Source organism: Opisthocomus hoazin, chromosome 4, assembly GCF_030867145.1.
Source record: "Opisthocomus hoazin isolate bOpiHoa1 chromosome 4, bOpiHoa1.hap1, whole genome shotgun sequence".
In the NCBI taxonomy this organism is placed as follows: domain Eukaryota; kingdom Metazoa; phylum Chordata; class Aves; order Opisthocomiformes; family Opisthocomidae; genus Opisthocomus; species Opisthocomus hoazin.
The window spans coordinates 11,815,393-11,843,312 of record NC_134417.1 but is presented as its reverse complement, the minus strand read 5'-3'; the positions used below and the strand labels follow the sequence as shown (position 1 = coordinate 11,843,312).

The 27,920-nt window shown below is 39.5% G+C and overlaps 2 protein-coding genes across 4 annotated transcripts in view; both read left to right on the top strand.

Annotated features, from left to right (window-relative positions):
- XRN1 (5'-3' exoribonuclease 1) overlaps positions 1-1,195 on the top strand; it is a 50,233-nt gene extending 49,038 nt beyond the window's left edge. The window contains exon 45 of the transcript XR_012763633.1: positions 1,129-1,195. The gene's annotated coding sequence lies outside the window, so the exon portion shown is untranslated. The remainder of the gene's footprint in view (positions 1-1,128) is intronic.
- Positions 299-27,920, top strand: GK5 (glycerol kinase 5). Of its 3 annotated transcripts, XM_075417999.1 has the most exons (16): positions 299-507; positions 1,129-1,222; positions 4,225-4,300; positions 4,748-4,841; positions 5,811-5,942; positions 7,512-7,587; positions 8,245-8,306; positions 8,395-8,468; positions 8,803-8,863; positions 10,024-10,150; positions 14,152-14,256; positions 16,980-17,065; positions 21,028-21,131; positions 22,491-22,550; positions 25,385-25,518; positions 26,845-27,920. In XM_075417999.1, exons 1-16 carry the CDS (start codon positions 376-378, stop codon positions 26,979-26,981), a joined length of 1,554 nt encoding a protein of 517 aa, XP_075274114.1. In that variant the 5' UTR covers positions 299-375; the 3' UTR covers positions 26,982-27,920. The 3 variants fall into 3 exon arrangements, with proteins under 3 accessions (XP_075274114.1, XP_075274116.1, XP_075274115.1); XM_075418001.1 differs by lacking the exon at positions 26,845-27,920 and having other exon boundaries at positions 22,432-22,550; positions 25,385-25,474; XM_075418000.1 differs by lacking the exon at positions 1,129-1,222 and having other exon boundaries at positions 424-507.

Genomic DNA, 27,920 nt, shown 5'->3' with positions numbered 1-27,920 from the left:
GGGGCTGCGGGCCCTCGGGGGTTCTGCCGTGCCGCTCGCTGAGCTCTGTCTTTCAGAAACCCTGTCCTTAAAAGCCTTTTACGTGCGGTGTGGAAACTGCGTGGCGGGGTCTCTGCTCCCTGTGGGCGCCCGGTGCCCTCCCGCGGGCCTCCGCCGCAGGGCCAGGGCCGGCTCCCGCGGCCTGCAGAGCCCGCCCCGCGGCCCGGCCCCCGCGGCCGCCACCTGCCGCCGCGCTCCCCGCGCCCATAGGCCCGGCCGGGCCCCGCCCCGCGGCGGGGCGGTGGTTTCCTGGCGGCCGGCGGCGGCCCGGGCGTACTCCGCGATCGCTGCGCGTAGGGCCGGGGAAGGGGCCGGGCCGAGCCGACCGGGCGGGCGATGCCGTGCGGCAGACAGGAGAGCGGCGCTGCCCCGGCGCGGTACGTGGTGGGGGTGGACGTGGGCAGCACGGTGGTGAAGTGCCACGTCTATGACCGGGCGGCCGCGGTCCGAGGCTCCAGCTGCAGGCCGGTGAGTCCGCGGCGCGGGGGCAGCGGTCGGAGCCCTTACCTCGCCGCCAGGCTGAGCGGGGCGGGGGCAGCCTGAGGCGGCCTGCGTGGCCGCGCTGCACCCGGCGCCCCGGGGGAGGGAGGGTCGGGGTTAACCTCACCCCTGAGCCGGGCCGGCCGGGAGCCCCGCGGAGACGCCACCACCGCGCTCGCCCTCAGCGCTTGCTCCCGCCCGCCTCCCCGGGTGGGCGCCGCGGCGCGGGCCGCTGAGGGGTTGGCCCTGTCAGCAGAGGCGGGTGCGGCTCTCCCCGGCCCTCGGCTGCTGCGGCCACCGGCGGCGGAGCTCGGCAGCGGAGCCCGGAGTCGCGCTGAAAAACCTGGCTGGCAGCTTGGAGCCCCGAAGGGGTGCACGGGCTCCCCGGTTCCAGGGGGTTTGGGCTGCTCCGTTCTCTCTGACCGGAGGAAGGCTCCTACAGATCGCACGCCCGCGCCCAGCTGTGTTTTGAAGGTGACACATGCTGTAGTTTCAGAAAATTAAGAATAAAAAGAAAAGCAAACCCGAATGGATTTGCGCAGGCTTTGCCAAGGGAGCGGGTTTCCCTGGCCTGGGGGCTGTAACAGTGCCTGTGTCCCTTGCGAGCAGGTGGAATCGCTGTACCCTCGTCCTGGCTGGGTGGAGTTAGAGCCTGAGCTGCTGTGGAGTCAGTTTGTTGCTGTGGTAAAAGAGGCTGTGCAAGGTAATGGCTTATAAAGTTTGAGAAAGTAATTAATAATTCATGAAAATTAGTTAATTAGATAGTAACATTATTCTTTTTTTAAAAAAATACTGAAAATTCATCACTAAGCACAGGTCTACAACGTGCTTTAAGACCTACTTAGTCGCTATGTGAAACAGGACACCTGAATTACTTTTTTCTTTTAATGGGGCCAGATTAGGGCTGACACAGCACCGGCAGCAGTGTGCACATTCGATGTACGTGTCGGCGACAGTGCCGTGTTGCCCCAGTGTTGCGTGTGTGTGTCCTTCCCCAGCGGCTGTCTGCCTGCCTGTGCCTCTGCCCGAGCAGAGGGTGGCCTTGTTTCCCCTGCTGATTCCCCGTTGTTCTGCTGCCGCTCTCTGCGCATGGATGTGATGCTGCGTGGTTGTGCTCGCTGGATTGCAAGCCGATATTCCTACTTTCCCCATGCAAGCTACAAACAGTTCTTACTATCCAGTTGCTGTGTTATTGTTCTTTTCTATTTGTACTTTAGCTTGAAATTTTCCAGTATTCCGTGCGCTGAAATTCACACAACTCCCTTTTCTGCTGGACTTCTGATGTCTGGGGTTTTTTTCCCCTGCCTTTTCTGGATTCTTTTTTAACCACGTGCTTACTCTCTACAATTCCTACAGCCTTCCCATTATACCAGCTCTAGCAATCTGCAATCCAGCATGGATCACCTTCTGTGCCACACTGATACTGTGGACCTGTCAACTGCACCCCAGCTTGCTTTCTCACAGTGCCCCAGCTTCCTTGTCATGTGTGTGTGCGTCATACTTTTTCTTTTGGTGCCTGAAGTTCCTCCTGCTCAGCCCCTCTTGCACTTTGGTCTCCAAGTGTTGCTCTGCCTCCAAGCCTGACTCAAGACAAAGCTGCTCTTGTCTCTTGTTCTGGAAGGCAGCCTAGTGGACAGGGAAAGAAATCATTACCAGGTGTAAGCTGCAGCTGATTATTTTGGGCTCCTGTTCTGTTTTCTCAGCAGCCATGACTGTTTTGTCACAAGAATAGCAATGCCACTTCTACTCCTAAAGACCTTACTAGCTTCATCCACTCCGATTCTGTGGGGCAAATCAGGAAGGAAATTTTTTTGGCTGATTGTAAAAGAGGAAGCTTTTCTTGTGGCCAAGCTGTGCACACTGTTGGCAAGTTGTTTTTTTTTAAGTGGTTGTGTAACGTAAGTGAGCGTAAGCCCACACCGCTGTCAAAAGAAGCGGTCCCTCCCTTCTGCTTATAGGCTTGTTTCAAGTCCAGAGCAGTTTCCCGAGTCAGATCACTGTGCGGTTGTTTATGCCAGCAGAGCTTCAGCAGTGTTTGTGCCAGCGCAAGAGAGGGTGTGGTACCAGGGACAGGAATGACTATCTGGAAGCAGAAAGAAGGCGTAGGAGCACTTTGGTTTACAGGGCTTGTGGAGCTAAAACGTGATCCTGTGCATGATGGATGAGCTGACCTAGTTCAGCCCTACCTGAAGGTGGAATCTGCTTCTGGCTGCATGGGCCCACCCTTCTCTCTCACCTTGGTGCTAGTTCATCCCTTCCAGGAGGCAGCTTGGCTGAAAAACATCTGTGTTTGTCTTCTGTTTTGTTTTTCTCTTCAATAGGAGTTAGCTCTGCTCATGTAGGGGTCTAGAGAGCATGATAGCTGGCACAGGGAAGATGATGGGGGCATGCAGGCTGTGGAGATGGGAGCGAGTAAGACATGCCACTAACCCGCAGGGAGCTGCAGCGGTACTGCTACAGCTTTGCCTTCGGCTTAGACCCAGCTGCTACTGAAAAAGAAATACTGCACTTTTCAGGCCACCCACTCCCAGGTGCTCCTCCCGTACACTCCCACTGCCAGCAGCACTTGCACCAGCAGCTGGAGCAGGTAGCCTTGCGAAAGCACTGATTTAATTTTCAGCTGATGGAGGACCTTGATAAGCACTGCCTGCAGGAATACAAGGACTGGTATAAGGGAAAGTGCAGAACCACATGCAGAGATCAGCAGAGCAAGAGGTGCCTTTTCTCTGTGAAATCCTAACTGCACGTGAAACTTAACGTAAGAACATGTATGAGCAGGACCTACTTGACCTGTGATTTACTCAAGTAGTGGGGCTGAGAGCCCTTCAGAGTAACAGTACTTTGGAGAAAACAGGTAGACTATCACTTAAGTGGAACTTCTTAATTTCCCCCCCACACACACATAATTTTGCTTCTGAACGCATGCATGGAGGTACTTGGGAAGCTGACTAGAGCTGCTTTGAAAATAGCAGTGGACATACTTAATTATTTACAGTTATATATATTACAAAAAGTGTTCTGTAACAGTTATTTGAAGGTAAAGTTTTAACAGCAGAATTGGTGTATACCCAAACATAGATTTTCATACTTCTGAAGTACGCTTTGTTGCATTCGGTGTTACGTGGTTTAAGCAAAGTTGTTCTTATGAATTGTGAAAGATTGCTTAAGGAATATAACATTTGAGGTGAGACATGTCATTGTTAAAGTAATGTAAAAATCATGGCATATTGACATTAATCTCTTTACTGCCTACAGAATCAGTCTAGTTTTGTTTCTTTATGGAATTTCTTTCTGTAAGTTGGCAAAGGTCCTTCTGTTTGTGTTTTTGTTTGCACACACCCATGTGAAATGCACATCTTAATTGATTAGATAGATATATGTAACCTACCTGCCTGCCTCTGGGATTGTTCAATTAAGGTATCAACAGGTCTGTCAGAAGGTGGAAAGAGTCAGAGTGCCACAACTGCTTTTGTAAAATACATAGATTTATGTGCCTGCTTTGGAATCAGTTGGTCTGACTCGGAATTCTCTGATATTTCACTGCTCTGGCCACTTAGTTGGCCAGTCTGTAGAGATTTGTAGTCTTTTAAATTATTAATTTCCAAAGTATTCCTTGGGTTTTGTAGTTATATTGGGAAAATTGTATTTTTGTTTGTTTCTTCAAATAAATGCTGCTTTTGTGTGTGGTTTGTTTTTGTCTTTTAGCTGCGGGACTTCACATGAGGCAAATTGCTGGTCTAGGCATCTCGACGCAGAGAGGAACTTTCATTACATGGCACAAGTGGGTATATTGTGTGTTGTTTGAGATGAGTTTGTAGGGATTTGTGTTCATAGACTGGATGGAAGCAGGCTGTAGAAATGTTGAACTCGGTGAAGTCACAGCCTGGAAGCAACAAGTGTCAGTCACTCATGTTCGCTTGTGTTCGCACAGCCACACCTTACAGCAGTTCAGAATGGTTTACAAGCGTATGTCCTTTTTGTTTTGTTCTTAGTACTTTGGAGGAGATTAATATGTAGGGTTTTTCTTTTAATTCTGGTGAGAAGCCTCACACCCAAGAAGTCTGTGTGCCTATTACTAATTCTGCAAATTCAACAGGAGGACATGAACTTATTTTAGGAATTGACCTAATGTTGAGTGTCCTGGGCAGAAATGGTGAATAATGTTGAATTTTTGGGGCAGTATATGTTCTGTAGTTTTAAATGGGAATGTTCAAATACTGTTTTTCAGGAGGACAGGGAAACCTTTTCATAATTTCATAAGTTGGCAAGACTTAAGAAGTGCTGAACTTGTGAATTCCTGGAATAAGTCACTTCTGCTGAAGGTAAAACTGTGCTAAGCCAGATACTGCTTGGAGGTATTAGAACTGTTTCATTTTTATGAAGAGTAGGGGCAATATATGAAATACTGCGAATGTCTTGTTAACACATTAGTGTGACATGCTGTGGCCTAAAAACATTTAACTGAGCAAGGTAGGCATGGAAAATAGTAGCCAGGAAAAAATGCGGTACTGATAGCCTGGAGGTAATCAATTACAGGAAAAGATACCTGTAGGTCTAGCAGGCTTTTTGTTACTTTTTAGTCTCTCTGTTGTATTAAAATGTTGCACGTGAACACTGCTACAGTGGGGGTATTTTTTGATGTAGGCAGTTCTTCATTGGCAGTGTCTTGGGTTTTTGGGTGTTTTTTTTTTAATGTACTCTTTGCTCAAATTATCTGTAGAAGATACATATTATGCTGCTCATGGCGTGTGCTTCATACCTTTCAAAGAGAAAGATTTGCTCTAAGTGGGAAAACTGAAGTTACTTTTCCTGTAAGTGGAAACTAACTAGCACACCTACAATAAGAAGTTAAATTCTTGGTTCTTCCGCAGATTTCTTTTGTGAACAAAAACTTGATTGATGAGTACATTTTTGTTAGTCTACTAAAATGTGATTGAGCCTGTCTACTGTAGGGGAACTTTCACTAGAATAGTAGTACGTGACGCTGTCAACCACATCATGCATTGCTCACCTGTGGGTGACCTGTCTTCGTAATGCAGAGCAGCCCTGGTCAGTGTGCTAGCAGAAGTCGGTAAAGCAGACTTGCTCCGTGCAGCTGCTCTTTCCTGCGGTATTTGTTGTGGGAAGGCTATCTGCTGAAATCCTATGTAAGGATTCTCTAACAGAATTTTAGCTTTCTGAATCTAATCTCATGTCAGCAGGTTTCATCTGTGTTATCCTTTAAAGATAATTGATCAGAAACCTTTAAAGGGAGAGATTAAAAATTAGGTAACTGTTTTCTTTTGAAACAGGTAATCCATGTTATTTTTACGGTACTTCATTTCTTGACTGGGAATGATCGCTATTTGGCACCAAGTTTTCTTACTTTTTCAACACAACAAACTTCTATGAAGTTGTCGTGGGTCTTCAAAAACATGTATGAGGTAAGCTGGAAAGGGAAAAATAATACCTTTCTTAAGTCATAATAATGGCTAGTGACTTAGGTTTGTTGTAACCTCTTCAGCTTTGTCTGGCTTGTTCTTTTCCTCACAAGAACCAGAATGAAAGACTTTTGTCTGTGTTAACATTCAAAGTCTATCTACATAAATATCTACTCACTTTTGTACAACTTTTTCCTCTGATTCTGGAAATGGGTAGTAGTAAAAAGTTTTCTTCATGCGTAAGAAATGTAATTGAATCACCTCATTTCACTTCATATAATGATACAATTAGTAATTGTACTTTGTTTTAAAGTTGTTTGCACTCTAGTTTTGCATGACAATTGTATGTATTTTCAGCTGGTACTCTTATCTTTCCACTCTGGATTACTCCAGTGTTTACAGTTTCACAAATAATATAGTACTGAGCAATCAAACACTGCAATATTTTTTGTATTTTGTCGTAGTGTAAATTGGAAACTACAAGTAAAATAAGTTGTGCTGGAATAATTTAATGCACTAGTGAGCACTGAGCTATTTGTTGCTGTATTCTTTCCTCTAACCCTTACCATTTTCCTTATTTCTTCCTATTGTATGTATAAGTTCAGTTGTCCTATTTTCTATGTTAATTTTCAAGTTATTTTTTAAGAAAATGGTGATCATCGATTTTCTATTGTGTATAAAGAAACCCCGAAATCTTTTGAGTTCTGTCTGGTATTTTCTGTCACAAAACTGGCTATTGGGCAGGTATAGTTTTTTACTGGCATGTTTTGGTTGGACCTGTTGAAAATGTGAGGTGTGCATTTGCCGGATTATAGAATTGGAGGTTATGCAGCTGCTGAGTTTTCAGTGCGAGGTGAACATTCTCCCACTTCTGTCAGGCACTGATACTTAAAATATGTAACTATCAAACCAAGAAGCTCAAAAATTCATGGCTCTTAATTACAGAGAATAATGTATTCAGCCATGTTTTGAGTGAACTAGTTTGTGTGTTCTTTTTCTGAATTCTGTAGCTGTACACTGTATCAGTTAATAGAAATTAGATGAAACATGAATTTCTGATTTTTAAAGGGGGAAAAAATCCCAAGGAAAATAACATTTTAAACTCTTTACAGACATCATGAACTGGAAAATGATAGCTCTGTCTTTATTGTTCTCAAGCACATACTTTAAAATAGGCTTATTTCTTCTGTTTCTGTTAATTTTTTATTTAGTGCAGTATGCAGGACCTTGTTTTCTTAATTCACCGCTCCTTCACCACTGTTATAATTGTGACTATAAAGTTTTCCTTCCTAAGGCTGTGATGCAACCACAGTAGAAGATTATTTGCTTTTCTTTACTTAGCAGCAACTGTAAGAAACTCTGCTTATTTTCTTTTAGGAGCATAAACGGTAGGATAACATTACTTACATAGCTGACTCACTCTTTTTTAGGAGAAATACGGACAATCAGAGACTTATTTTCTGGGGATGTTACCATTAACCACAAAGAAAATGAGAAAAGGAAACAGGAAATACGTTCCTATTTATTGTACCCAATTGTAAATACTTTTTCTGTGTGTATATTTGTTCCCAGGCTGAAGAAGCTGCCAAAAAAAATTACTGCTGCTTTGGAACAGTTGACACATGGTTACTGTATAGATTAACTAAAGGTGAGAGTTACAGTTCCTCTTAAAGATTAATAAAACATACTGGGATCTAGATGATGATGTTCATGACTGTCATTGATATTTCCTAGAATTCAAATACTTTTTTGACAATTTGTGCATTTTTTAAATAATTGATGAATATTATAATTACAAAACACTTCTGAACTAATTATTTTTTGGGCCTGCCTGGAAGGGTAGTCAGAAAGGGAAATAATTATTCAGTGTAATCAACCTTTTAAGCACATAGGATTTGAAAAGGACTACTGGAACTAATTGGCCTTCATTGAAGAAAAGTACCCACGACAGAAAAAGAACAAGTAACTGTTATAAATGCGGAAAAATAGGAAGTTTCTGTCCTGAGGGCTAATGCGTGAGCATTTGGATGGATTATGATGCAGTCAGTGTTGTACGTGTTGTCAAAAGTACCAGCTCTCTTCTAGCCAGTTTCATGAGGGTAAAATAAGGTAATTAATATATACACATTATAGCGAGCGGCGGGTAAAGTTGGTGTGCTCGTTGTATCACTATGACTTTGCCTGTAGACACTCAGGTTTATATTTCATGGGAGCCACTGACATGTTTAAAGAAAAAGTGTGTTTAAAATGACTCTTCAATATTTGGGTATCTAAAATGTTACTTTGTTCTTTTTTTTTATGGTAGGTTCTGTGTACGCTACAGATTACTCAAATGCCAGTGCTACAGGTGTTTTTGAACCCTTTACGGTATGTGCTGTTCCAGAAAAATACTGTTGCTCCTCTTTGTACTTCTGAGAAACTTACTGACATTTTTACTTTTTCAATATTATTTCAGAAATGTTGGAACCCCACTTTGTGTAATTTACTTTCCATTCCAATGTCAATTTATCCTCCAGTGAAGGACACAAGGTAACTATTGAAGACATATTTAAAAGAATATGATACCTGTTAATTTAGTTGCCTTTAGAAAAATACTACATAATCTGCACAGGTAAAGTAATACATAGATACACATACACAAAAAATATTTTTATATGCAGATGTACTTTTCAAACACTACATCCAAAAATTTATTTTTGCTATCAGTGTTTCTTAAAGTAATTGTTTTAATGCTTTCTTTAAAATAAATCGGTAGCATTATCTTTCGTATGTGATGCAGACCTAGGCCTTATATATCTAGATTTCATTTTAACATCAAGGTCAATGTAGTATTGTGATGTTTCTCCATAACATTTGTTTTAAGCTTCAACTTCGGATCAGCTGACTCTGAAATATTTGGGGTACCTATTCCAATAATGGCAGTGGTGAGTGAAAATGTTTTCTTACTTAAATCTGTATATTTGTACCTATGTTCTTTTTATCTGGCTTTGATTTAATACGTGCTTGTTTGGTAAGTATTCTCTATTCCTTCTCTGTGACTTAACTACAATAGATGGTTGTTGAATTTTTCTCCAAAAACTCAGTTTACAGCCTTAGGGGGAAAGGAGGAGAGAGAAATGGGAAGGGATTTCTAGAAGTTGCGGTACATTAAGGTTAGATGATTAAATGATTGAGCACTGAGTGTAGGACTTAACAGGGCCAGGTTCTGCTCTGAGCTCTGGTAGCATGTCTCTCTGGTTTAAAATCAGTTGTTACATAGAACATTGTGCACTGGGGTCCATCCTGCCTTGACTTCACGAAGACTCTATGCAAATGTAAGAGTGTTTGTCAATAGATCTGCTTGTCGTAGCTCTTATGTATTTTTTTCACTAAAAAGAAATGGAGAATAACATGTTCTTGCCTCAGTAGTTAGAATTTGAATAAGAAAAACCTATTTTTTTTGTAAAGTGACGACTTTTAGAAAAATCTGCTTGAATTGAGCTAAATGGAAAAAATGTTATCAGACATCAATTTCTCTTGCTATTTTTAAAGAGTTGTAGACTCAATTTATCTGTAAATTTACAGTTTCGGCAAGGCACAAACATAAGTAAATACATTTAATAACCATCATCATTGTTGAAAAATTGAGCATGGAATTGTTTTGTGCAGGAGGGGTAGCAGGGAAAAAGGAAGGCAAGACCTCCAGACTTCAACTTTCTATTTGGGGGAAGAGGAGTTCAAGCCAAGCTACTCTGTTCTGCTCCCTAGCATTGCAAATGCTTCATTTATCCTTGTCAAATACTAAACCATAAAATATTTCTTTTGTTTCCATAACACATTTTTCAGTGTTGCAAGCAAGACTACAGGTGTTCAAGTTGTGTCCAAACCTGGTGTAATTTGATTCTAGTGATACATCTGACTGTTAGAATGGCCTACAAATACTTAAGAAATTGTATATGAGTCCTCTTTTAATGCTCAGTTCCTTTATGAGTCGTTGTTTGTATTCAAAACTCTGAAGTGTTTGCATTGATATTTTAAAATCCAGCAGCATTGTAGGCTTGTAGTTGGTAGCTAACTTGTCGTATTGGTTTTGTTGGGATGGCAGGTAGCTGACCAGCAGTCAGCCATGTTTGGAGAATGCTGCTTTGACCCAGGAGATGTTAAACTGACAATGGGAACAGGTGGTTTCTGGGATGTGAATACTGGAGAGCATCTCTTTGCATCACGGAGAGGTAAGCTAGTGAAATTTCAGTTTTGGAGTATTTCACGTTACTTGACAGCTGTTAATGATGAGGGTACAAAAAGGATCAAAACAGGACTATGCTTTTGCTTCTGTCTTTAGCTGTAGAAAAACAGCTTGAAAGTGTTTTCGGAACAGAAGACTGGAAATTTTTAATTAGAAATGTAGATATTGGTTATCCTGAAATATGCTTTTCAAGAAGAGAATTTAAGTAACATCACTAATAATTATGTCTGCTACTTGCATCCCTTCTTGTTTTTTTTCGCCACCCCCTTCACCTGTTCTTCTTGATAGCAGTATTATACAGTACAGAAATGGAGAAAAAGGGGACTGGTCCTCTGGCTTCTCACATCAAAATGTTCCAGTGGATCACTGTAAGTTCCTCCTCTTGAGCCCCTATGCTTTGAAGTACGTGCAATGAGATAATGCAGGATTAGCAATTATTAGTTTTCTTTTAAAAAATACTAGAATGTGTTTCTAGTGTTTAAAACCTTGTTATTCTGAACATTGGTGGTCTGTCAAGCTTGTTAATTTGTCATAGATGGCTATTTGTCAAGAGAGCAACAGACAATATTGAAGTAAACTTGCCTGCGCAGTCTGTGTCTGTCATACTTCTTAACAGTTACTAATTTCGGGAGGCCTACAATTTAAAATGGAAGGGGTGGGGCTGGGGAGAAGGTCGGTAGTGTGCGAAGCAGACTTTTACCAGCTAAAGTCTGGAAGGACCTTGGCAAATACAGGAGGTGTGTCAGAACTGAATAGCATTGACAGTGAATTCCCTATGAATGCAAATGCTTTTGTGGCTAGTTAGTGATGTCATTGCGATGGTACTTAGGAAATCAGATGTATATAGTCTGTGGAAATAGCAAAACATGCTGTAAGGCTTTTCCATATGGCCATTGTGATCTGATAGGAGTTGAAATCTTTAAGGCAGTGCTGTGAAACTTTTACTGCTTTAGGCTGTTATTTATTTTAAATTTAACTTCCGTGTGTTCTTTGGCTGTCATGTGGTATGGTTACCAGGAGAAGTTGGGTACCTAGCTTTCTCAGTGCCCTGGGCGTGAGATGGAATGCGTTCGTGCTTTAAAGTTGACATCAGTATTTAAGACTGCGAGATGAATCCCTACAGCATTCTTATGCAAAAGCTGTTCATTAGCTGCCGTTCTAGTTTCTGATCTACATTTAGTTGCTATGTATGGCAGTTAAAAAAAGTTCCTTTGAGAACAGTGCTTCTCACAATGTAATGATGGAAACGTTGTATAGATTTTAAATCCACCTCTCTGGCAGTCTGATAGTTCTTAGTAATTGTGGTCGTGCCAAGCGTCATGTTGATCCATTCCCTAGAGGCAGATTATTTTACACTACTGTAAATTCTGGTGTGAGCATCTTCAGGAAGGCCACCTGATGGACTTCTCTGTCCCTCGTTAGCTGTCCTTCTCCAGGGCTTTAGGCTCGATGAATTGTTCGGTCTTGCTGCTTTGCAGCTTCACCTGTGATAATGTCATGTTAAAGGGGAGGGGTAAGGGGAGTCTGATATTCAACTAGCCTGCCAGAGCCCTTCGAAGGACTTTCACTGAAACAGTTTCGCAAAGTTGAAACAATAGGTAATTTATTCAAGCGACAGTTATCACAGATTCGGAATTGCCGTTGATAAAATCACTGTCTACAAAAGTTGAGCTCAAAGTAATAGTTTAGCGCTTTAGTTAACAATGTGTTCCCGGGGATACGTCTGACAGTCAGAGGCGCAACTCTTACCAAAAAGGCGTCCCTTCTTGTGGGGGGAAGAGACGTTCAGGCCCGTCGACCTGTCCGTCAGGTGAAGTTCTCGCTTGGCTCCTCCTCCCAAAGAGAGTTTTCAAGTGCCAATTTTTATATATTTGGAAACCTTTTTGCGAGGTGGGACTAAGTCAATTATTGTGTATCGATTGGCTCTTGGCATGGAATGTCGTGTCGTCAGAAGCGGGACTCAGCAGTGTGACACGCCTTCGGATCGGGCATCTTGGTGTGTGTATTCGGGGGGCCATCTGTGCTTTATCCAAAGCAATCTCTGAAGCAATCTCTGGCTGCGCAGCCTCCGCGGAGCCCCACAGATCACTGAGTTTACAGTGATGGGCTGTCCCCTCTTACTTTTGTCTGATAAGATAAGCACCAGTTATTTACTTCCTTTGTTAGCTCTTCGGCTCTTGACACCTCAGTCCGTTTGTCTTTTGTCTTGCATTCCACAAGTCCAGCAAGGCCATCGATTACAGATAGAAAATGAAGATTGTAAGGGAGACCTGCACCAAGGATCTGGAGATATGTAGATCACCTTTTCCTTTCAAGAGACAAGTACAAGCTTTAATCTAAATAGATGCTGCTGATTGTTTTCCCTTGTAAGCACCGGAGTGCCACCAAGTTTCTGCAATTGCACTAGTACTCCCATGCCACTGTGGTGGACACAGGCAAGCAAACTGGAGGTGGTCCTGTGAGAGACACTTGTATATCAGCAAAGTTACCTTGAGTAAGTAAAGAGAATCCCTAGATCCTTCTGATGCTTTTCTAGTCCTGTAGTTATTGAGACTCATTTGCTTTTGTTATATCACCCATGATCTCAGAGTCCTGAGCAGGGTTCCGTAAGGTCTGGGTGCTTTCTTCACTCAAACAGTTACGGTATTTGGGTTAGGTGAAGCTTTTATTGCAGTGGCCACTGAATGCTTAGGTTCTTTTCGAGTGACCTGAAAAACCATTTGTCCATCTGCAGTGCTGAAGAACATCTACTGTTCGGCTCGATAACAAAGTCTGTTTGCTTTAGCATTGAGAGCAGTACTCTGCAGGACTTCTCTGCCATGTCCTTACCAATACGGATATCAAACAAGAAAGTCTGTGTGTTCACACTGAGAGATTTAAGTAGTATGTATATCTTTTCTTTGTTAAGGTTTCAGCATATCCATGGAGGGCAAAGGGGAGAACAAATCGTCAGGTTTATCCTCGTTATTGGCTGTTTATTTCCAATGTAATAGTACCGTCAAGCAGACAGCACTTTGAAAGATGCCATACTGTGTTTTCATATAAACTAACAGTGTTTGCCCTATGTATTTCTGCCTTTCTTCTGAGAGATAAGGAAAAAGAATTTCCAAATCATTGAATTTTTTTTTTTTTTTTAGTCACTGCAAAACCAAAACTATTTGGTGGAAATCAGAACTTCCTGCAAATCCTATCGTGTAAACCATGGAAGTGGTGATCTTTTGTAGTTGCAGACAAAATATGTCACCAAATATTTTTAAGGAGTTTGAATGTTTCTTTTGGTGTTTTCACTAGGCAAACACGCAGGTAAAATGCTGTAGTTACCTGGCAGTAGCCTTTGTTGGGGACAAGGATGGGCAAATTGTGAAACTTCGTGTTTTTTTTGCTTTCTATGTGAGGAAGCGTTGCATATTGAAAAAGAAATTTAAAAAGTGTATCACTTTCATCCTCTTCTGTGAATAAGATCTATGTTCTAAGTTTGTGTTGCTTTCTTTTATATGTATGCCTGTCTTAGTATTTGTGCTTCCCATCTGAAAGCTCAGCCTACATGTTTTATGTTATGGGGAAGTAAATTCCGACTTTTTAGAAACTATTGGGGAAAGTTAGATAAATTGAAAACAAATAGAAAAACATTGATAAATTTTAAGTAAGTACAATCTCTTATTTAAAAAAAAGGTAAGTGCAGATTATCTTCTCTTTAGCTTAAAGAGGGTGGTGTTTTTGTAACATGATAGTGAAAATTGGGGGTTTTTAGATTAACTTTGGTTTAACAAACTGTAGTTCAAGTCTCTTGTAATTCCATCACTGAATTTTTAAACAATGTGTTTAACCTCTATCAGTGACTTTTTTTTTTAGCTTGAATTCTGCAAAAAAATTAAATAAAAACTACTTTTTTTAGTTGGGTTTATTGTGAGGGGTACTTGTGTATGTTTTTCTGGAAACGGTTAGTTTAACTAGGTGTTTTGTTTTGTTTCATGAAAAATAATTAAGGTCTGTATCCACTGATTGGTTGGAAGATTGGGGAAGAAGTTGTTTACTTAACTGAAGGCTGTATGTCAGACATTGGCACTGCCATAAAATGGGCTCAGGATATAAGTAAGTAGTTCTTTAATTTCATAGAGGGTAAAATGTATTATTAAAGAAACTGTTTTATGGGGTTTTAGTTATGTTATTGGGCTTGCTTTTTATTATCCATAGTTGAAGAAACTAGCCTACATGTTTTGAACAGCGCAACATGCACAGTCTCATTAGTAGGCTCTCTGCTGAGTGCATTTGCTGCAGTGAGTTTGGTTTGCGCAATTTGCTCATCAGACTCTGCCTCTCAGACCCTCCTACCTATGTAGGCTTGTATTTTCCTGAAACATTTTACTCCACTTGCGCCCTCGTGAGCATAACAAACTTCCTGATGCTTTCTTTTGCTGGTTTTTTTTTGTTTGTTTGTTTGTTTTTAACCTGGTATCCAGACTTAAATAGAAGTGGTGTAAAGGAGACCTGTTGAAAGTGAGATGTGTGCTGCCTTAGGGTATTAGGACTTGACTTTTCAGTTGAGGAGAAGCACAGAAATTGACTACAGATGAAGTCTGGTTAGCATGATTGTAAACGCAATGTCACACAAACAGTTTCTGTAATGCTGTTGAGAGATGTCAAGCTGTACATCTCAGAATTAATAACAGGTTTTGAGTTATATGAAAATAACGTGAAGAACTTTCTTTTTAAACGGTGTTGTGCATGTTGATCCACATAGAAGTAATGTGCCTTTTGGCTGTGACTGTTATATACTGAGAAGATTTGTATTCCAGATTAATAAAAGACCAAGAAAAATACTGTCTCTACAGTAGTTGATGTTCAAAACCACTGATTGTTTACAGGACAGCATTTCTGAGTGTTCTAATAAACTATTTACTTGATTTGCTTAGAAATTTAATACACCTTCACCAGGGTGCAAAAAAGGAATTAGTGTCTCAAAGTTTGGGTTACCTAGAAAAGGTTTTCCTGAAGTGTAGCTCACCACAAAATTCCACATCTTTTGAAGCTGTCAACTTCTGGTGCATATACATGCTCATACATGTGCCCTTAAGGATGAAGTATGACTCAGATTGGTCCTCAGATCTTCATTGGTCAACATTTGACTGAACCTAAAGAATAACAGCCACTAGTGTTTTGACGAAATTAATCAATTCAATATGAATGCAGTGCTACAGATACAAGTATCAGTGGTACTTACAAGCTTGCTACTTTGAATTTCATACTTAAAATGGATGCTTATTCACATAGAAGTTATCCATACTTAAAATGGATATTATTGGTAGTGCAGAGCAATAGTGTAACAGATTTTTTGCTAGTCTGTAGTGAAATAGACGTGACCTACAGTTGTTACCACAGGCAAGAACTGGGGAAGTTTTAGAGGGAGATAAAAAGACAGACATGCTGCTATAAACTCTCTAAGAAGTGAGACCTTTATTTTCTGGAAACATGATTGCAGAGAAGCAGAATTCAGAAAATTTTATCAGTTTTACGAGTAAAAAGAAGGGTAAAGCTTTTGCTTTATAGCAGGAATTGGGCCAAAACGCAAGGTAAGCTAATGGCCTCGGTAAGGGTGGTGAGGTACAACATGGATGAAGGTGAGAAATAGAGTAGTGGTAAAGTTTTGGAAATAGGAATTTGTGCAGCATGACAAACTTAATTTAATGGGCTTCTTTTAGTGGGATCAGATAATTGCCAAGAATTTTGAAGAAGTAGTATGTGGAATTTCAAGGTGAAGTCGATGTTACTTAGTTTTTGGGTTATCTAGAAAAGATTTTCCTGAAGTGTAGCTCACCACAAAATTCCACATCTTTTGAAGTTGTCAACTTCTGGTGCATATACATGCTCATACATGTGCCCTTAAGGATGAAGTATGACTCGGATTGGTCCTCAGGTCTTCATCGGTCAACATTTGACTGAACCTAAAGAATAACAGCCACTAGTGTTTTGACACTGTCCTGTCCTGACGTAGAGGTAGTATATATAGTTCAGTAGTAGCAAATACAAGAAGAAGGAAAAGGTGTGATTTAGTTTTTCAAAGATAAATTGAGCTAGATTAACCTAATTTATCCTTTGATAGGAGAATTTACTTTTGAGACAAGAAAAAGCAATAGCTCTCTAGTCTTCTGTAAAACATGTTATATGGCCACATAAGGACATTATTAGTGAAAACTACAGAAGATGGGTGTTAGTACAAGCATTGCATGTGGGTGAATAACAAGGTAAAGAGGGATATCTAAAGGACACATCTGTCTAGACAGAGAATAAAAGCAGTGTCTATCAAAGAGGTGGTATTAGGACCTACCTTATTCATATTTATGTCAGTCACTTGTAAAAATATTAAGGGTGCTGATAAAATATAATGGGCATTAAGGACTTTCTCTGTAGTCATTTGGTGACTGGGCTGAGAATAACATCTCTGAGGGGGAAAAAAACATGTTTTATGTTTTGCAACTCTAGGTTTTTAGCACACTTAGGGTGCCATTGTTAGCACTTTCAATTCCCATTTATGTCTAGTTGGAAAGCTAATGACCTCTTACAGGATGTGAAGATTAAAAGGCTATAGCACAACAGATATGAGAGGATCCTTTTGAATTTAGTCTTCATCTGAATAGGATTTTGTTTTAATGTAACTGATGGACATGAAATACAGGAGAAGCGATCATTTCCCTTGGAACATGTAGTTTGGGAATATTACAAAAGGAAATAGTCTAACTCTAGGTTTTCAACTCTTATTAATAGATGAAGAAATTGAAGTAAATAATAAAAGCATATGACTTAACGCATCTTTACAGATCTTTTCACCAATGTAGATGAAACAGAAAAAATGGCACGGAGTATTGTTGATTCTCAAGGCGTTTGTTTTGTTCCGGGTTTTCAGGTAAAATTGTTATTATTAATATAAATGAGAATATATTTTTGATAACCCAGTTAAAATTTTATCTTTTACATGTTTACATGTAGTAATTTACATCTTATCACAGTATTTATTCTGTAGTACTCAGGTTCTTATTCTCTGTCCCTCTCCATGACGTACGAAGATCATTGTCATACCAGAATGCTTAAACACCACCCCCACCATGAGAAAAACCCTATGAAATAGGAAAATTACTTCCACTTTGGAGATGGAGACCTGGAGGAGAGATAAACAAAATGACTTGCTCACAGTAATTCAGGCAGTGCCTGCAGAGACAGAAACTGATAGCTTTTCTGCCTGATGCAGAGCCTTCAATGCGACAATACTTCTAAGCACTTTTCTAAAAGAATTCATTTTTTTCTGCCTCTCTTCAAGATGTAGGTTGCAATTCATCAGAATACTTAAATGTATGTAAATATGAGCTAGATTGTAAGTCCTGATGTTACAAAAAGCAAAGATAGTAATATTTAGATGCTTCTTTGATATGCAGATTTTAATCTGAATTAGATTTTTCCGTTTAAAGCAGGGTTTGCGCCTTGTTGCTGAGGAGTTCCTGGCATTTGTTACCCACTTTAGTCCCCTCCATTTCCCAGTAGCTTGCCTTTACCTTGCTCTCTATTTGAGGAACTTCCTGCAATTCCTTGATCCCCTCCAGGTCACAGGCTCTGGGTTCTTTCTGCTTGCTTTTCATTTGTGCTAGAGACTTACGTATCCTCATGTCTGTCCTTTCCACCTCTGATTCACGATCCTTCTTGAATTTCATTACAGATGTGAGTTACTGTCCCTGTGCAGAAGCAGCAACAAGGGTGATACTGATGCTGCCATTCAGTCTAGCATTGCAATGGATAGGAATTCCGGTTAATACATTACATTAGATGACAAATTGTGGTAGCTGGGGAGCTGACATATGGATGGTTGGACTTGATGATCTTAAAGGTCTGTTCCAACCTTAATGATTCTATGATTCTTTACTGCCCGTTCTAACTACAGAGCAGTTGCTTCCTGTATGGGTTTGACAGTTGGTAATAATAGTTTGTAATTTATCACTTCAAAATATGACAGAGCTGCAAGTTGGAGCAGACAAACCTTCATACAGAATGAAAATAAACAGATTTTGCTAATGAGGCTGTTGCTAGCTTAGGAGCTGTACAAAGCCCCAAAACTTTTTCATCTAGTTCTGCCCCTTTCCGAAGCAACCTGAAATAATCTGGATAAAAGTTCGCTTTCAGCGGCATGGCTGTTTTTACATTATGGCTTTGTCAACTTGAAAATATTCATGTCTCCACAAAAGTGTTTTTTCTAACCAATGTAGCTGTCCAGGAGAAACTCTGTGGTGTAGCACTGGTCTCCAAGCTGCCATTTAGAATATTAGCGTTATAAACTCGATTGGGCAGATGGACCAGGCAAGATGAAGGGAAAGCTGTTGCTGTGCTGTGGGGGTTGACTGATGTCTGCCATCAGCTGGTTCTTTGAAGTATAGACAACTGATGTTTGAACCTTCCAGGTGTTCAAAAGTTACTGTGTTACTCAAGCAAAGAAAAGCTGTTAAGATTAAAAAAGCATTCTTTTTTTGCTCAAAAATCACCACCTTCTCTTTTCTCTTAGAAGTTTTAGATAGTAATTTGTTGAGTACATACATTTTAGAGCTACATGGAATATTTTTGACAGCTCATCTCTCTGTGGGTCCAAGAGTTCATTTTTTTTAGATCTTCATTGGTCTACCATACTCAGTTTCATCATTCCTAGGACTGGTGGTTTTTTTCTAAAGAAACTGAACATCTTCAGCCTTACCTTTGTGTTAGTCCTGTATGTTAACAGAACAAGGTGAAGAAAAATTTCATTTCTTTTGCAGGTAGCCCGGCTACCTTCTCTCAAACAGCCAACCTAATCATTATGTTTAGTTTTAAATACCTAAAGCTTGATTATGCTGAGATGCTTCCATTTACCATTTACTGTGTGTAATCGTGCTGTGCATAAGTAAATGTTGAGCCGTGCCAAATTTCAATATTTGCAGATGGGAATACTGAGGTAGACAAATGTTAGCCTGAACCTTTACTTCTATTAATATTCAAGTTTTAGAGATGTTTGTAAAATCTCTTTTTTGTTTGGTTGTTTTTTGTTTTGCTTTGCGGGTTTGTTTCCCCCTTGCTTTCTTGACACTGTCTCCAGAAGGAACCTCAGCTAGCTTCTTGGTATACATTGGTTCAGTCTCTTTTTCCATAATTCTAATATTACCAGTCCAAATTTAGAAGCTGTGCTTAAAAAACTGAATGGATTTCTCTCTGTCACATCTAGTTACCACTAATAGTATCAACCAACGTGAATTTCTTTGCCTGTTAAAAGCCCTGCTTGTTTCAGTGGAACGTGCGTAGCTTGTAGACTTGCAGTAACAGAATCTGTATAAATTTAAAACTGATTGGATTAAGTGGCATGAAAGGGGACATGAACAGAGTTGAACACTTCTGGGACTAACATGTCTGCTTAGCTTCACTGGCTAGATGCTAACACAAACTGATTGTATGGTAATATTTCTTAGACCTCAAAATGATAGTGGCTGGGCAGGGTTCTCATGAAGCCCATATGTTCATTTCCTACACAGAGTAAAATGTTTCACTGCTCATCCACATTAAGGCAATAAGAACCAAGTTTCTTTCTTACTGGATTCTACCACTGTGACACAGTGCACCAAGCGGAGCATCATTGTGAAAGTGTATTTGAAATTGAGTGAATATGTGGATTAATCATTTTTCCTCTTACTCATTCTGCTAGAAGCAGGGATTTCCAGGGCTAATTTGGTGCGGTTAGTAGCGAAAGCAAAAACTCTTCACAGAATCACAGGCGTCTGCATATGTATGCACTGATTTTTTTTTTTTTTTTTTTTTTTTAAATGATTGATTCTTTCAAGATACTCACCCTGATGTAGAGTATGGGTCTATGCTTTTTAGTTTATTACCTTATATATGAAAATCTGTAAACTTGGAAGCCGTGGATCTTTATTACGCTACTGGACTGGACAAATGGTTCCGTTCTTAGAATGGGAAGGGTACTTGTATACGGGGAACAAAAAGAATATTTTCTTCTACTGTAACGCAGAAGTTTATGTAGGAACTTTTGCAAAATGCCAGTTTTCTTTTTGTGACTGTATGTACTTATCCATAATTTTTTTTTGTTTGGTTGGGATTTTTTTAACATATTAGCATGTCCTTAATTTACTTTATAAATATGTGTGAATATCATGCTTATAAAATATATACAAACTTCTGGTAAGTGTTGTCATAATTAATATTTAGCACAAAACAACTGGAAAGGATTGTTTCCATTTAAAAATTACTGTCTACAGTGAAAATAACATTTAACATTGTCACAAACCAGGTATGGAGCAGCAAACTAATGTTTTTTGATAAAGTTCGTCAGAGAACTGGAGTGGTGGAGAGGAAATTCGTCAGTTGATCCTCCAGTTCTCCTGTAAAAAAAAGAGAACTTAGTGACCATTAGAATTTTAGTTGAACTCGGTTTATCAGTGTCAATAAAAACAGGCGGTAGTGTAAACTAATAAAAAGTACTACCATCCTTTGCAGCATTATTTTTTAAAGTCAGTTGATTTTTTCAGCAACATGCCCTGTCCTAGACACTTAAAGTGTACGCTATATGTGTTTTAAAGAGAAGTCATACGTATTAGAGTTATTTAGCCTGTCAGGTTTGGAAGAAGACACTTAAACCTTTTTCCTGTTGAAAGAAGCTATTTAAACTGTTCACTAAGTTAGCTAAAATAACACTATATACCTCTTACGTATTGTTTTCAATTTTCTCCTTTCATTATGCTGCCTGTAATTGTCGTAAGTTATTTTTTTTTCTTACTATTTGACTCCTTTCTCAAAAGCCTACAAATACAATTCACTGAATTCATGGTGAAATCTTTTCTGCAGGTTTCTGTGAATGACCCATATTTATGTGCCTCTTTCATGGGGCTGAAGCCTTCCACTACCAGAAACCATCTTGTACGAGCTATTTTGGAATCTGTAGCTTTCAGGTACTGCTTACTTAATTATCTTGCTTAGATTTTCTTATGTTTGCTTCTATTTTGATCAGCAGCGTGAAATAGATACATGGACTTCTGCAGTTTGTAAAATATAAATTGCAGTAATCCCTTACTGTTACACTGAAAAGAAATTTTAGGTGCTTTCTTTTTTGTCTTTCACACTTTACAAATAAACTCCTGTATATTTATTAGTTCAGAGTTTTTGTTATTAAGTAACCATATAGGGAGTCTTAAATTACATTGTCTGCATGTTCTAAAAATGTTTTCTGTTTAAAGTTTGTCCTTACTGTCCTGACAGTGTTTTGTCATAAGCTGTAGCCCACTCCAGCTGTGTTTAAAGTATTCCTGAAGCTGGAAGTTTTATATTAGCTCCTTGGCTAAAGCTGGAATTTTTAGTGTTTTATAAAACAGTCATAGGCATCTTAAACGTCTGTAAAGATGTGAATGGGCAATGACTTCCAGAACTAAGTGTCAAGGTTAAAGATAATACTGCTAGTCACTGATGGTATCGTATCAGTAGCTCACCGTGGAACAGATCGGTGCTGCCTCGCAAACCCCTGCAGCATGCCTCCAACTGAAGTTGAGTATGGTTTGAGCCTGGCTCGTGCTGCACTGTGGCCGGTTGGGGAACTCTCATGATTCCTTCCATCTAGTCACCAGCTCTGCTTTGGGCATAATAACCTCCTGCAAAGAGGCAAAAAGATGTCTGGAGGGAGGGAACATTCTGAATTGCTGCGGCTGTTTCTAATGCTTTTTTTTCTGCACTGTAAGAGGAATGTGAGATGCCCTAACTCCTGAACTGAAGCATGGGTCTCTTGAGAACAGGGATGCTCAGAATCTCATCTCATTCAAATACCCAGCTAGCAAAGGGTAGAGATCCTTTGTGTTCAGATTTTCTCCCATTAAATGAAATGGTTTCAGAACAAGTCAAACTTACAGCCTTCAGATGTTCCCTTTAACGAACGGCTGGATAAACTCCGATTAACACTACATCAGCTTACTTTCCTCACTTTAAACCACTTGTTACATCAACAATTGCATCTTGTCTGTGGAAGCCTATCAGCAATTTCAGGTGTGAAAATTGTACCTTGTACAGTGACTTGCTATAGAGTGGGCTGTGATTTAGCCATACTTGTGCCTTTGTAATGATGCGTAACAAAGACCAGTTTCAGTCTTTCCCCCCACCCCTTTTTTTTTAATTTATGCATTCTGGAAACTTGTTAGCTATTGCAGCAGTTATGATACAACTGAGGCATGTTTTTGCCTTGTATTTTATTTTCTGACTATGTAGATACTGGAAACACTTTATGGAATGTATAATGCTTAATGCAACTAAATATTCTTTTAAAGAAACAAACGGCTTTATGATATCATTGTGAAGAAGGTACGCATTCCTCTTCAAACTGTTCGGTAAGTTCCTTGTAAATTTGATATATGGGAGTTTGATTTAAATAGGTGTGAATTTTATTATGCGTTTTATTTTGCTGTGAAAATTCTACTGCTAAGAAACAGATGACTACCAAGTCAAATGTTAATGTAACTTCAAAAGTGGCAGTAGAGACTACCCACAGAACAGTCAGTTATTAATTAAACCACTGGCATTGGTGATTGTCAGGAGGTGAGTAATGAATTGCTCTAATTATTTTTTTTTTTTAAAAAAAAGCATATGCATGTTTTCAGGTAGCACTACAGTGCAGATAGCCTTCTACAAAGGTCCTTCTACCCTTTATTAGCATTCTTTCATACTGAAACTTTTTGTGCTGAGACTGTTGCAGACTGAATATTCTCTGAAGATGTCAGTTAAAACTGGATCTATTTGCGAGGGAAAGAGGAAGAATATTTTTACAGTTCAATTGTTAAGACATTGGTTTTGCTTCAGTCTTTGAAGAAGCAAATCAAATTTAGTGAGGTAACTGTGATTCCTAGGATATGCTTTTCACAACATCTTGAAAAAATTTAGCTGAGGTATGCGTTGCTGTAAAACTACATTGCACATTTTGGTAGATACTTCATTTGGATACACCAGTTGGCTTAGAGCCTCACAGAGAAAGGTCTCCAAAACTTCTCCTTCTGGCTGCCAGGGGTCATCGTGATACCACAGTCAATAACAGAGAGGAGAGTGTTCCTGTCCCTCTTGTGGCTTTTTTCCTCGTACCCATGCTAAGGAAGAAGTAGACAGACAGACATGTAGACAGTTGAGAAATCAGACTTTTGAGTAGTGGAGGAAAGGTGAAAGTAAAAAGTTGGAGGGAGGTAAAAGTTTGTCTTCCATCATGTGCTGGAACAGAGCAGGCGAAGATGAAGGAACAGCCAGGCTTGGGGTTTTAATGAAGAGGAAAAAATCAAAAGTATTGGAATTTTTAATTCCTTAGAAAGCTTTTTTACATAGAAAATCTGACAAGTCATATTAAGACTGTGAACTAAAAAACGAGAAGCGTGGAAGTACTGCCTAGGAAGCATTAGAATTGTGATCCCAATTACATTCTAATGTAAACTTTAAATTGTATGATCATATTCTGCTTTATTTGTTAATATAAAATTACTGTTTCATACAGTGACTACAATAGTTAACTATGATTACTAGCAACTCAGATTGCAGATTAAGCATTAGAAGATAATGAGATACAGTTAATGGCTTTTTCAGCAGGGTTGTAAAGTGCTCTCCCATCCTTTTGTCCGCGCGTCTTTAGTATCCATTACCTTTGATTTTTTTCATTGTTGTTGTTTTTGTCCCATAAATATGTTCATTCCCTTTTCTAGCTGTTGTCCTGTATCCCTCATTTCTTCCCGATCCCTGGCTCCTACAAAGTCAGCATTTTCATTAGTCCTCTACATTCCTATTACTTCTCTTTGCTTGTCTCAACACCATCAGGGAAAGCACAGAAAAGGAATCCTCAGTTTTAGTCCTCACGTCCTATATTGTGGCAGTCTGCGGCAGCCTTTACAGGGATGATCCTGGTGGGCCCTGGAGTCCTGGAATGTCACCTATTTACTTGTTCTGTGAAACAGCACATCCCTAGCCAAATGGCGTGTTGGAACTTTGAGCTAGAAGATGTAATGTACGGATAGAATCCTCCAAGTATCTAGCAGCAAAATTAAGCTAAATGTAAAAATGAGTATTTGAAAATTTTCTTTCTTTTTTCCTCTTATAACTTGAATCAAATGGATGTCTTATTTCCATGGAAGAAGGAAGACACATGTCACTGGCATTAAGAAAGTGACTTTGCCAGTTGAAGGTTTTTATGCCATAGTGTAGAGGTGGTAACACTGCTCAACTGTATGTACAAACAAGCGAAACCCTGTAACATCACCAATCAGGCAGTGTCTCCTGATTTTACTTCCAGAAACAGCCAAAACATGCAAAAGTTTTCTGAGGCATCACATAATAGTACAGAAGATTTCAGCTGGCGTATTTGAATGGAAGATTTCTAAGTGACTGACAAGTTTTGTTACCCAACACCTCCTGTAGTAATAAACAGTCGATGTCTTTACTGGACCACATTTGATAGAACAACAGCTCCAAACCTAGCTGGTATTGGAGTACAACAGTGTGGCAAACCAATCTATGACAATTCAAAGATCGCTTTTTGTTATAGTTATTTTTTGTTTGCAAGAGTGATTGCTTTGCACCACTAGTAATCACTCTCAGATGATTAAAGATCAGCATTGCTAAGTTCTAGTTTTCTCCATTAAAAGGGTCTCTGACATGATGCAATTAGGAAAATAGACAGATGGAAGCCTCATTCTCATCTTCCTCGTGAAAAGAAGCAACTGTGAAGGCATTTTAGCTAATGAATACAAAGATTTGGTAGTAATGAAAAAAGTACTTTTCCAGATCTGAGAACACTTGAAAGGGTTTGTTTAATGTAATGGGTTTGGCTGTTGTCATGTTGTGGTGATAACTATGTAAAGGTTCTATTACAAACCCTAACATTTCAACCAGAATGATGTATAGATTTAGAAGACAGAGCTTTCAAAGCTTTTGATAATGTGTGTGTCCTGTGTCCCTGTCTGTCTGCCATTCCTCCCCCAGTTTATAGGCATTCTTTTTTTTTTTTTTTTTTTTTTTTTGGCATCTTGTGCTGGCCTCTAAATTTGCTCATGAAATGGATATGTATTTGTGCATGAGTGACAGGAAGATTTATGCATAGGTGTGAAACCCCAGAAGTTTTTTTATGAAATGTTGGCAATAAGCATTTGAAGTAAATGCATTTTTTTAACTACTTCTTCCTCTCTCCCAACAGAGCTGATGGAGGTGTCAGTAATAATAGTTTTGTCATGCAGATGACTTCAGATTTAATTAATAAGAAAATAGAAAAACCTGCAAGCGCAGACATGTCTAGTCTTGGTGCAGCTTTTCTAGCAGGCCTTGCTTCAGGTATGTATACATTTAAAGGGGTTTTGTTTTTCCCTTCATAATGCATATTTGTAAACACGGAGGAAGAAAAATCATAAAAAAACAGGGCAGAACTTCAAATAATTGTAAAAACGCCCAAAAGGATTACTTTAGCCATTTTTGTGGAAATCCAAGGTAAGTAATGTTCATTTCTCTGTGTAGTGCTTTGTACCTGTGTACTTGTATCTGATGGACCAAAGAAACAGATGATAACATCATACATAAACCAAATCAAGGACCTTATTTGTATTTCTAACACAATAGCCTCATTTACTGGGCAGTTGTATGCTTGTTTAGTTTTACATACATGAACAGTGACAGTGAGTTTAATGTGAAAAGTATCTGCATATATGTTCATAAGATTCATTTACATTTAGAAGGATGTATTACTGGAGAAGAACGAGGTGAACCCACTCTTTGCTGCCTCCCTCTCTCTTGACCCAAACACTCTGCATCCCATCCCATGCTGGCACTTCCTGGAGCGGTGCTCGGTGGGGTTGGATCACAGGACAAGGAAGCTGCCATGCTTACATGCAGCTGTGTCATTCATACTGAAGCTGTGTCCTGTCATCTGTGAACCGAGTTTTTCTTCTTTAAGGTTTTCACAGAAATAAACACAATAGAAGTGAAATATAAATTACTAACAGGGGAAAAAAATCCAGCTCTACTTACACAGAATTGTATATAATTAGCCAGACTTAAAACTACAAACTGTCAATGGTTTTGCTTCATGGAAGTGTATTTTGTAGGTGGATATTAACTTCATACAGTTGCTTTGATATGTACATAACACAACTGTAAGATAAAAATTATATGGTCAGGTAAGACTTAGCAATTAAAACTGTAAGAGAGCTGTAACCCTCGATAGGCAAGAGTGATTCAATAGCATAAATTAATCTGAATACGTAACACCAGCTGTTTTCTGCCATTTATGCAATTTTTAAGACAGTAGAAGGGAACTAGTGTTAAGTCTTGGTTTCTGTGGCCCTTCTTTGTTGAGAGGGACCTGCAGCTGAAAGCACAGTGTGGATGAAACCGAAGGGAACTTCAGTGTACCAGAGCTGTTCCTTGGAAACCGGCCCAGTGAAGCAGATGTGCTGTTGTCAGGATTCCAAACAAGTGGATGCTATTGGAAAGGGGTTTCACAATGTTAAAAATATGCTTCCCTCTGAGAAAGTTGTTGGTTGAGTAAAGAAAAGCTGTCATGATTTCTTACTGTGTTTCTGCTTTGGATCTCTTGGAAATAAATTAAAACAACTCAAAAATAACATTTGTAGTTGAGCTTGAGAATGAACTTTCTGTTTATAGGATTTTGGACTGACAAAGAACAACTAAAGAAGCTAAGGCAAATAGAAGCCGTTTTTGAGCCCCAGAAGGACTCGGAGGAATACAGACCTGCTATGGATACCTGGCTACAGGCAATGAAACACTCCCTGCACTGGTAGAATTTGGCATTTTAATTACAGAAGAATTAAAATGTTTTAATTCATATTTATAATTTTAATATTATCAGGATAGTAAAAACTATAACTGAAATTTGTGATTATACATATATATATATAAAGTTCTATGGTAGTTCAGTTACCCCCCTGCTGCTAGATTACTCACCATGCCATAATGAACCTTCATATCATCCCTATGACAGCTGTAGTCCAGCTGCAGCGTTTGTGTCCCTTCAGTGACCTCCTTTCGGTGGCCCAGCTGCTAGAATCCTACCATGTACTAGAGATGGGGAGGTTTTTTCCTGTGAAGGGTTTTCTACTGAGGAAAATATTCGCCTCCCTTCTGATCTGTAAAAATTGTGGTATGTGAATTATTAAGGAAGGGTAAAGGGCACATATACTTCCCAAGGCATTTCTAAGAAAAGTAAAATGATTGCTGGGGAGCAGGTTGTGATGAACTTGATTGTGTGTAAAGATATTTTCTTATTAGTAGCCTGTTAGCACCTTTTGGTTGACTTTCTAAGGAAGCATTTGGCCCAGCTCTGTGATGACATTTTTGTGCACTAAATTAAGATGAAATACAAAAGGAAATAGACTTTCGGTACTCCATTAAAACAAAAAAAAACCACAGGATTTTTGTAGTTGATGGTTCCTATCTAGTTTGTAGCTCAAATTTTTAAATTTTATAAAGACCAAAAGATATATTATCTGGCACGGCTAATACAAATAGATTAAAAGTAGTTACAGGTATGCTATCTAACTTGTAAAAATCTGTAACATTACTATTTTCAAGCCCATTGTTACATCTTAGTAACTTCAAGGGGTCAAAAGTCTACTTTTGAAGCTATAAGTTACTTTTATATGTTGAAAATAAATGATAATTGAAGAAATGCATAGTTATGTATTTTGTTTACAACTGATCTTAAATTATTACAATTTTCT

What these genes read in the sequence shown, in the direction of transcription:
- GK5 (XM_075417999.1), top strand. Translation starts at nt 376, where the DNA reads ATGCCGTGCGGCAGACAGGAGAGCGGCGCTGCCCCGGCGCGGTACGTG. An exon ending in TCTCTTTGCATCACGGAGAG is followed by an intron (nt 10,151 to 14,151) that starts GTAAGCTAGTGA and finishes AAAATAATTAAG; the next exon opens with GTCTGTATCCACTGATTGGT. An exon ending in GTTTTGTTCCGGGTTTTCAG is followed by an intron (nt 17,066 to 21,027) that starts GTAAAATTGTTA and finishes TCTTTTCTGCAG; the next exon opens with GTTTCTGTGAATGACCCATA.